Genomic DNA, 10,596 nt, shown 5'->3' with positions numbered 1-10,596 from the left:
CCGCCTCGGCCTCCCAAAGTGCTGGGATTACAGGCTTGAGCCACCGCGCCCGGCCAATTTTTTGTATTTTTAGTAGAGACAGGGTTTCACCGTGTTGGCCAGGTTGGTCTCAATTTCCTCACCTCGTGATCTGCCCGCCTTGGCCTCCCAAAGTTCCGGGATTACAGGCGTGAGCCACCGCGCCTGGTCAATTTTTTTAAAACTTAAAAATTAGCCAGGTATGGTGGCACGTGGCTGTAGTCCCAGCTACTCAGGAAGCTAAGGCAGGAGGACTGCTTAATATATTAGTCTGTTTTCATACTGCTATAAATAACTGCCTGACACTGGGTAATTTATAAAGGAAAGAGGTTTAATTGACTCACAATTCAACATGGCTGGGGAGGCCTCAAGAAACTTCAATTATGGCAGAAGATGAACGCAAGGCAATTTTTTTTTTTTTTTTTGAGACAGTCTCTCTCTATTGCCCAGGCCGGAGTGCAGTGGCATGATCTTGGCTCACTGCAACCTCCACCTCCTGGGTTCAAGTGATTCTCCTGCCTCACCCTCCCAAGTAGCTGAGACTGCAAGCGCACACCACCACACCCAGTTAATTTTTGTATTTTTAGTAGAGACAGGTTTCACCAAGTTGACCAGGCTGGTCTCTTTTTGTTTGTTTGTTTGTTTGTTTTAGATAGAGTCTGGTTCTGTTGCCCAGGCAAAAGCGCAGTGGCGCTATCTTGGCTCACTGCAAGCTCCGCCTCCCGGGTTCACGCCATTCTCCTGCCTTAGCCTCCCGAGTAACTGGGACTGCAGGCACCCGCTACTACGCCCAGCTAATTTTTTGTATTTTTTAGTAGAGACAGGGTTTTCACTGTGTTAGCCAGGATGGTCTCCATCTCCTGACCGTGTGATCCGCCCGCCTCGGCCTCCCAGAGTGCTGGGTTTACAGGCGTGAGCCACCACGCCTGGCCAACCAGGCTGGTCTCAAACTCCTGACCTCAAGTGATCCACCTGTCTCATCCTCCTAAAGTGCTGGGGTTACAGGCGTGAGCCACTGCACACAGCTGGCAACTTTTTCACAAAGCAGCAGTAAGGAGAAGTGCTGAGCAAAGGGGGAAGAGCCCCTTATATAACCATCAGATCTTGTGACAACTCACTCACTGTCATGAGAACAGCATGGGGGAAACCATTCCCATGATTCAGTCACCTTCACCTGGTCTCTCCCTTGACATATGGGGACTGCGGGAGTATGGAGATTATTAGGATTACAATTCAAGGTGAGATCTGGCTGGGGACACAAAGCCTAATCACATCACTTGAGCTGAGGAATCCAAGGCTGCAGTGAGCTATGATCGTGCGTGCCACTGCATTCCAGCCTGGGTGAGAGAGCAAGACCCTATCTCTAAGAAAATGAAATAAAAATAAATAAAATGAGGGTAATAAAAACGACTCTCCCCAGTGGTAGTGTTGGGACTAAATGAGATATCAAGAAAAAAAAAATAGTATATTTAAAGCACTTAAGGGGCACACTGCCCTGCATACCAGTGGCTACTTGATATTTGGGAGCTGTTGCATTGGCGGTGCCCTGATTCAGTTAGTGGTGACAGTGAGTGTCTCTAGTGCTGCATTATGGGGCCCTGTCCTGACCAACAACATGGCTGGTGGAGTTGAAGTTGCAAGGGATTGATCTAAATTTAGAGTGAGAGAAAACAGTGAGCCATAGAACCAGCATTCACAACAATTTCGACAGGCTGGAATAAGCAAGATGACATTGTTCTGTTGTGAGCTTCAAGACATTACAGAAAGCAGAGGATGGGGGAGAGACCTGACTTGACCCCAGCTCCGGTGAAAAGGATCTGAATGATTTAGTTGACCACAACCTGATGGGAACTAATCATGGGAGAGAAAGGCTCTGAAGCCCAGCAGTCTTAGGCTGCATTAACAATGTGTCGCGTCCAGACTGGAAAAAATAATAGGCCTATTGTGCTGGCTTGGTCAGGCCATATCTGGAATCTTGCGTTGCTACACTGACAGACTGGAATCAGGCCAGGAGGGGGACCAGCCCAGTTTCAGCTCCCAGGCACTTGTGCTAAATTTTTCCTGTGCCATTTTCTTGTTTCATCCCCAAAACAAATCTATTAGGTAGCTACTATTAATTTTTTTTTTTTTTTTTTTTTTTTTAAGACAGAGTCTTGCTCTGTCACCCAGGCTGGAGTGCAGTGGCACGATCTCAGCTCACTGCAACCTCCGCCTCCTGGGTTTCAGCGATTCTTCTGCCTCAGCCTCCTGAGTACCTGGGACTACAGGTGCGCCCCACCATACCCGGCTAATTTTTGTATTTTTAGTTGAGACAGGGTTTCACCATATTGGCCAGGCTGGTTTCGAACTCCTGATTTCGTGATCCGCCCACCTCAGCCTCCCAAAGTGCTGGGATTACAGGCGTGAGCCAGGGCTCCTGGCCAGTAGCTACTATTAATATCGCCATTTTACACAGGGAGGTTAACTGAGTTGTTCAGGGTCAGCTGCACAGCTAGTAAATGGAGACACTTAGGGCTTTTCCTGATGGGCTTCTGTGTGCTTGTACCTTAGCAGGGGAAGACTGAACATTCATTCAGTGAACACAATAATTCAGGCCCTAAGCTAGTTAGTGGGGATGCAGAAGTGAAAAAGATGTGGTTCCTACCTGAGGAGCTCATTGTCTACTGGGGGGATACAGATTACTTGTGATATGATGTGATTCTGTGGGAGAGAAGATTTGAGGGCTGGAAGAGATCGTAGAGTACACCTTAGCTAACCAAGCTTGGAGAGGGGAAAAGAGACAGAACAGTGTCACACAGCTTGGAGTCATGGGGCCAGCCATTCCCTTTCCACAGTATTCACTGCCTTACTTGGCTCTCTTCTGCTCAGCAATGGCCAAGAGCTGTGTGCCCAGATGGGATCTGCTGGCGTGTGAGGTAGCACGGTGTAACCATCCTGGGGCAGATATACCTTATCTCTGCTCCCTGCAATCAGAGATTTAAAGAAAAGAAAAAAGAGGCTGACATTAAGGAGCACAGGAACCAAGTGGGTGGCCTTTGAGAGTTCCAGCAGCCCCTTCACTAACCAGAGAACTGGAAAGACTGGGGTGACGTTGACATAAGGGACTCAGAGCTGGAATTAAAGATTGTTCTTTTCTGGCATCTGTGCCTGCCTTCTGTTCCAAACTAATGCCCTCCCACCTTCTTTTGAGGACCACATTTCTGCGCATTGTCTTTTTCAAAACTTTCCTGTTTCAACCCTCAGTGCCTCTGGAGCCTTGTAGGGCTTCTTGTTGGGGAGACACATACACCCCATTCAGCCTTCTGTAATTTATGCTAAGAGGGATAGAGCAGCTCTGTTGAGAGCAACTGCTTTGGAATCGGACAAAACCTTTCAGGCCTGGCTCTGCCACATAACAGTTGTTTCACTTCTCCATGTTTCCCTTTCCTGTGCTGTAAAATGGGGATAATAATAGTACCACCCTCACTTGGTGGTTTTTGAGGGCCGAAAGAGATCATATTAAGCATGGAGGAAGCTATCCATAAAAGGCCACTGTTGTCATAGTGTACTAGTGGGCGTAGCCCGGGCTTCTCTCCACGACTTGGGAGCTCCCTGCCGGCAGGGGGGCAGCCTCTGGATTGCTTCATCTTTCTCCCTATTGCCCGGATGCCAAGGGCAGGACGGGGGAATGATGTGTCTTCGGGGATGAGAGAGAGGCATTGGGAGGGAAAGTGTTAGTGTACATCCTCTAGACTTGAAGGAGAAGGAGACACTCCCTGACTCCAGGTTTTAAAGTGGGCTTCAGAGCCCCTAGCTTTCCTAGGCCTGGGGGTCAGAAGTCATGTGTGGTAGGCCTGACTCGGGGAGAGTCGGACTTTGGGGACCTCGGGGACCTCGGGCAGATCGGGGACCTCGGGCAGATCACTTCCAGCCTGGGGCCTCGGTTTCCTCACGCGTGTCTGGGAGGTCTCGCGGCCTGCTTCTCGATTGCTAGGAGCCAGCACAGGCAGATGCCGGTTCCGGGGCTTGGAGAACGTGGCTCGGTGGCACAGAGCCGCCGGCCGAGGCGGGGGGGGCGCGGGGGGAGAGGCGGGCGACGGGATTGGCTGGAGGCGGGGCAGCGGGGCTCGGGGATTGGCCGCACCCGAGAGGGCTGGGCAGAACTATAAGAGGCGCGGAGGGGGTGTGCAGCAGAGTGCGTGCCTCGCCTGCCAGCCGGGTTGGCTAGCGCGCGGCGACCGTGGCTAAGGCTGCTACGACGCGAGCTTGGGAGGAGAGGCGGCCTGCGGGTCAGAGGAGCATCCCGTCGACCCGGCCAGGCGGCGTGGCCCGCGGGTCATGGCCAAAGGAGAAGGCGCCGAGAGCGGCTCCGCGGCAGGGCTGCTGCCCACCAGCATCCTCCAAGCCACTGAACGCCCGGCCCAGGTGAAGGTGAGGGCCCGGCACCCCGCGTGGAGGGCGAGGGGAGCGAGTAGGCGGAAATGGGGGATCGGGAGCGTCGAGGGGTCAGTCTGGTTAGGGGACCCTTGGGATAGCCGGGACAGGAAGCCTACGGGCCAGAGAGGACCTGGGGGTGCCAGGGGCAGGGGGTGACGGAGAAAAGCTGTGGGCGCCGTCGCCCCCCTTTGCTCACCCGCACTCCGCGCTCTGCGGAGAGGCTCTGCCGGCAGCCCCATGTGATTCTGGCTCTGCCTAGCCGGTTTCCATTCTTCCGTGCTGAGCGGCTGGGGCTTGCCACCCCATACGCCAGAAATGACTCCAGATATCTGGGAAACTCCGTTTAGTTCCCCATCTCTGTCATCCCCTACCTTCCACCTCACCCACGTACGCTTGCGCCTCTACTCTGCGGTTAGGGCCGCTCAAGTTCATTCATAAGAACAAGGGCTCTGCTCTTAAAGGAGCCGCGTCCCTCAGGCATTTGTCTGAATGTAGATGTTCGCGCGGGAACGGTGCTTTTCGCATCGAGACCATCCACCCCATCCCCAGCCCTGGGGACTTATTGAAGGACCAAATAAAATGAGGCGGCCCCCTAGGAAGGGATCTCAGGCAATAGATACCTTTGTGGGAGGTGACTGCCTTTTCCTTTTAATTTTATTAACTGATCCTTGGAAGGAACTGGGTGAGCAATTATGCTGTTACTATGTATGAGTAATATCTACTTTCCCTGGGCAACCCAACCTCCCTAGTGCCCCACCCGGAGAGGGCTCAGGCCTGGAGGCCTTTCCTCCGTCTCCAAGGTCCTCTAGGAGCTGGGGGATGGAGGGCGATGGGTCGGGAAGTTGGAGGGCAGGACGGTTCCTGGGTTTGCCTGAAGCTCTGGTTGCCTATAGTGGTCAGGGATGCTCTGGAATAGGTGGAACAGCTGTGCCTGCAGCTAGCTGGGCCGGGCCCCCACAGCTCTCTAGAGCGCTCACCAGGAGTAGGCAGGTGGATCTTGTCTCTGAGGCAGGGCGGGAGCCTGGGCTGGGCTCAGGCAGCTCTTGGCAGCAAGCGGATTTTCAGGTTGTGGCAGCTGGTGCCAGGTGGGGACAGGTCCGCTGCTGGAGCATGCTGCCCCTGCAACTTGGAAAGGAGCAGTGGCCGAGGCCTTGGGAGGAGTTCTTTAGGGATGGTGGGCTGATAAGTTTCCTTAGAATCTCCAGGAGGGAGGTGGCTTAGGGGCAACTTTCACACAAGTATGGATTCCCCTTTTCCAGGTTCCTAAGAATGGAGAACACCTTTCTCTTGCAGAAAGTGGGATCTCGGAGATCGAGACCATCCTGGCTAACACGGTGAAACCCCGTCTCTACAAAAAATACAAAAAATTAGCCAGGCGTGGTAGCAGGCACCTGTAGTTCTAGTTACTCCGGAGGCTGAGGCAGGAGAATGGCGTGAACCCGGGAGGTGGAGCTTGCAGTGAGTCGAGATCGTGCCACTGCACTCCAGCCTGGGCGACAGAGCAAGACTGCGTCTCAAAAAAAAAAAAAAGGTGGGATCTCCTGGGTAGGAACAGGTCAAAGTAGAGTTGTTTGTTCTGGTAGAGTTGGTCAGAGGGACGGTCCTTCCTGTGGAACCTTCTTGGCTGGAGGCCAGGACCTGGGCCTTTCATCTTTTTCTCCTCTTCCCAGAAAGAACCGAAAAAGAAGAAACAACAGTTGTCTGTTTGCAGCAAGCTTTGCTATGCACTTGGGGGAGCCCCCTACCAGGTGACAGGCTGTGCCCTGGGTTTCTTCCTTCAGATCTACCTATTGGATGTGGCTCAGGTGAGTGGTCTAAGCCTTCGAGGGCTCCTTCAGCATCCTGAGGTGGGAAAGACTATGCACCCCTGGGTCAGTTCGTTCAGTTTTCCCCATCTGTGAAATGGGACCTCAAATCCCTACTTTGCTGCCTCTCAGAGTCAGTGGGCAAGAAATGAGAAGACCCTGGAAGGTATCCACGAGGGGAGTCTCTCCACCCCAGGAGTCTTTGCTGGAAAGGTCTGGCAACTCCTCCTTGCCTGGCAAGAGCAACAGAGCCTGAAGGGGTAGGCGGTAGAATGAGGGAGAATGGGCCCTGCTGGGGATGCTGTTCTTAGAAGAGACTGGCACACTGTGTCCCTGGCTGGGAGGTAGTCAGCTGGCTTGGCTCAGGGGTTGGTGGCTGTTGCCAGGCTTGTGGACGAGATGCATCCCACTGTTACCTGAGGAGCAGAGGGGCGCTTAGATGCTAGGCTAATTTAGAATGCCCCAGTACACAGGGTCTTTGACTGGGAGGGGTACTTAGGGTGAAACAGGGCTATTCTGTGCATTGAGAAGCCTTGGCCAGAAGCCTGGCATCCTGAGAATTCACTCTGTCTGGATGGGAGAGTGGGAGGCAGAATAGCCATGGCTACCGGGGCTCCTGCACCGACTGTCTTCTATGTAGCATCTAACTTGGCAAGCATCGAGTCTTAGTTGTATCCATTTACAGACGGGGAACACTGAGCTCCAGAAAGAACAAAAAATTTCAGCAGCTAATTTTTGAGTAACTCCCATGGGCTGGGCCTTGAGTAGGGTATAAATATGAGGAACCTGCAGTCAAAGTGTAAACCTGTTGTAGTGGGTGTTAGAGCTGGGGTTGGGGGGTCAGGCTGGGGAGACTATGGTATGGGGAAGAATACCCACTCCCCGGAGAAATAGCAATAGCAGGGTTTTGATGGATGAGGAGGAGTCTGGAGAGTCTGTATTTAGGGCCTGGGGGGTTTGGGGAAAGGGAGGGGGATAGCTTGAGTGGGTAGTGACAAGTCCCTTTTTAAAAAGCATCTATAGGCTTCTTTTTCCACATCCAAGATACAGCTTGAATCTGTAAGGTAGAGCTCATAACTCCCATTATACAGATGGGGACACTGAAGCACACTGTGTTCACCCCGCGAATGCTCATTCTGATACCAGGCGGTCAGGGGCTCAGGGCTGAGAGGGAGGGAAGGAAATGTTTGTGGATTCATTTAAGTTGATGGGAATGTTTTCAAGGGCAGTGGAGGGAAGCAATCAAGGGGACAGATGTGAGAAAGCTTCTATAGAGGCACCCAGTGCTACTGTTACTGGAGAAATGCTATTGTCGTTATTAACAAGGCAAATGAAGATGTGTAAGGTCCACGTAGGAGCAGCTCAGGGTCACAAGATCCTGGCTGAGATAGGGAAGGAGCCTCCGCTTCCGCCTACCAGTGAGAGTTGAGGTGAGTAGAAGGACGAGGAAGTTGTCTTTTGCTTCTCCCCATTCCAGGTGGGCCCTTTTTCTGCCTCCATCATCCTGTTTGTGGGCCGAGCCTGGGATGCCATCACAGACCCCCTGGTGGGCTTCTGCATCAGCAAATCCTCCTGGACCTGCCTGGGTCGCCTTATGCCTTGGTGAGTAGAAGATGTTCCTCTGAGGTGGCACAAGGCAGGACTTCCAGCATATCCTCTCCTTGTTCCTTCTCTCTGTCTTGTCACAGGCTGGGGGGTGAGGAGAAGGAGTTAAAAGTCCAAGGGTGTCGAAACCCCATCCGAGGCATCAGCTACCCTGAGCATGGACACTGGCATGCTCAGCCAGTCCATTTCCAGGCCAGCCAAAGTGCTAGGCTGGGCAGCTCAGGCCTCATTCCTTCCCAGGGTCCACTCATTCCCCTTGGTGAAGCTGGAATTCTGAATTCTCCCACTCTATCACTTCCCACAGTGGCCGAGGTAGTACTTCAGAGTGGTTAAGCAGTTGTACTCTGGAGCCAGCCTGCCTGGGCTTATTTTATTTTCTCTCTTTCTTTCTGTCTTTCTCTCTCTCTCTCTCTTTCTCTCTTTCTCTCTTTCTGTTTTTCTTGAGACAGGATCTCCCTCTGTCACCCAGGCTGGAGTACAGTGGTGTGATCATAACTCACTGTAGCCTAGAGCTCCTGGGCTCAAGTGATCCTCCCACCTCAGCCTCTCGAGTAGCTGGGACTACAGGCATGTGCCACTACACCTGGTTAATCTTTTAAAATTATTATTTGTAAAGACAGCGTCCCACTATGTTGCCTAGGCTGGGCTTGCATTCCTGGGCTCAAGGTGTCCTCCCACCTCAGCCTCCCAAAGTGTTAGGATTACAGGTATGAGCCACTATGCCCGGCCCCTGCCTGGCTTTAAATCCCAATTTCCCTACTTAGAGCTGAGCCACTTCACATCTCTGAGTACCAAGTTTCTTCATCTATAAAATGGGGATATTAATTATGTCTATTTCACAGAGTTGTGCTGAATCATTATTATTATTATTATTGACATTCTTAGAACAGTGCCTGGCTTAATTCTACTTCATAAGGTTGATGTAATTTTGAGACTTAAATAAGTTGATATTAAAATACCAAGCAGTGCTTGGGACACTAAGCGCTATGATGACCACATCAGGGATGCTCAACAGGAGAGCTGGCATGTGGTCCCTAGTACAGGCCACACCAGGCGAACTGCGGAATCCTGGGCTGGGAGTTAGACTCCAGGCCCAGCCTGCTGCATCTCTGCCTCCCTGTGGCACCGTCCAACAGCACAGTGATATATAATTTGGCCTCCTTCAGGGTGGCTCCTGGCAGAGCAGGGGATGGGGTAATACCTGGAATGGGGTAGCAAACCCATAACCTTTGGCACCTTGGATGACGTAAATTACCTTTTCCCTTGGTACAAAGCCTGTGCTACTCAGTTTCAGGCTGTGGGGCAAAGTAGGGGGAGGTGGTGCCATGGATCAGACGGCAGGGGAGCCGTACAGGATAGGCTGTCAGGCGGGGACTCTGGTTCCCTCCAGGACATCCTGCTTCAGGGCGTGGGGGGGCATACCCCTTTCATCTCCAGCCCATCCAGGCTTAAGTGGGCGCCTTCCTGCCCCAGGGGCGCCCATACCTGGCCTCCGGCCTTCAAAGCTCTTCCCGCAACCCCTTCCCCCACTACAGCTTCCTTTCCCACGAGGCCCCCCACCCACCCCAATCCTGCCAGTCCCTGGCTAAGGCCCAGGTTGGAGCCTTTGATCCAGTCTTCAGGGCCGGGGGCAGGACAGCCTGCCTTACCTGTGCGGGCTGCTCAGGGCTCCCCCGGCGCCAGCCCAGGAGACTTGGCCCTGTGCCCGCCTCCCTGGCAGCCAGTAGAAGGCGAGGCTCTACTGCCACATCGCCTCATGAGGCCCAGCCAATGGGAGGCGGTTACTCCCAGGCATGGTGGCTGAAGGCCGGGTTACTCCCAGTCACACTGGGTTCCTCAGCAGCAGCTGCTCAGCTGCCTATAAGCAGAGGATGGAGTGTTTGACAAAGGCTGATGACGAGCTCTTGTTCCCTGAGGAGACAGATTCAGGAGAGGTGGAGGTGGGCAGGCCCTCCCTGTGGCGTGTAGGAACTGAGCAACTCTTGCTGGGCAGGTGTGGCAGCCAGCTTAGGGAAGTTGCTGGGGGCCCTTCAGGCCGGTTTCCGATCTAGCAGCTACCTTTGTGCGTGTGCTTCTGTGTCTGGTGGTGCCTGTGTATGCGTGCACGTGGGATGGCTTGTGGGCTGAAGGCTGGTGTGCAGACTTTTTTTCCTTTTTGTGGAGAATGGGGTCTGGCTATGTTGCTCAGGCTAGTCTCAAACTCCTGGGCTCAAGCTATTCTCCTGTCTCTGCCTCCCTAAGTGCTGGGATTAAAGGCAGGAGCCACGATGCCTGGCCAGACCTCCCCATTCATACCACCTGACCCCTCCTCAGGCCACGCCTGGAGACCTGGAACCCCCTTTCCTTTCAGTATAGGAAGAAACTAGGTCTGTCAGGGTTTGTGAGCCATGTAGCCCTCTCTCCTTCTGGGCCTCAGGGCAGCCCCTGTTCTGAGTCTACATTTAAATCCTCTTCTTGAAACCAGGAAGACTTTTCTTTTCCCTTTCTTTTTTCGAGTTGGAGTCTTGCTCTGTCGCCCAGGCTAGAGTGCAGTGGTGCGATCTCAGCTCACTGCAAGCTCCGCCTCGCGGGTTCACACCATTCTCCTGCCTCAGCCTCCCGAGTAGCTGGGACTACAGGTACCCACCACCATGTCTGGCTAATTTTTTTACTTTTAATAGAGACGGGGTTTCACCGTGTTAGCCAGGATGGTCTTGATCTCCTGACCTCGTGATCTGCCTGCCTCGGCCTCCCAAAGTGCTGGGATTACAGA

The 10,596-nt window shown here is 53.1% G+C and overlaps 1 protein-coding gene across 4 annotated transcripts in view; it reads left to right on the top strand.

Moving 5' to 3' along the window:
• Positions 1 to 4,156: 4,156 nt before the first annotated feature.
• Positions 4,157 to 10,596, top strand: part of MFSD2A (major facilitator superfamily domain containing 2A) — a 14,709-nt gene continuing 8,269 nt past the window's right edge. Inside the window, exons 1-3 of one of the 4 annotated variants that reach the window (XM_011977663.1) lie at positions 4,157 to 4,428; positions 6,216 to 6,239; positions 7,717 to 7,841. In XM_011977663.1, the coding sequence (XP_011833053.1) occupies positions 4,336 to 4,428; positions 6,216 to 6,239; positions 7,717 to 7,841 (242 nt within the window). In that variant the 5' untranslated portion in view covers positions 4,157 to 4,335. Of the gene's footprint in view, positions 4,429 to 6,104; positions 6,240 to 7,677; positions 7,842 to 10,596 lie in introns of all 4 variants that reach the window. The other 3 variants (XM_011977661.1, XM_011977662.1, XM_011977664.1) reach the window with 3 other exon arrangements.

The sequence above is a fragment of the Mandrillus leucophaeus genome, unplaced genomic scaffold (assembly GCF_000951045.1).
Source record: "Mandrillus leucophaeus isolate KB7577 unplaced genomic scaffold, Mleu.le_1.0 Scaffold182, whole genome shotgun sequence".
Lineage (NCBI taxonomy): Eukaryota > Metazoa > Chordata > Mammalia > Primates > Cercopithecidae > Mandrillus > Mandrillus leucophaeus.
Note: the sequence above shows the minus strand (reverse complement) of the source record. Positions and strands in the feature narration are given on the sequence as shown.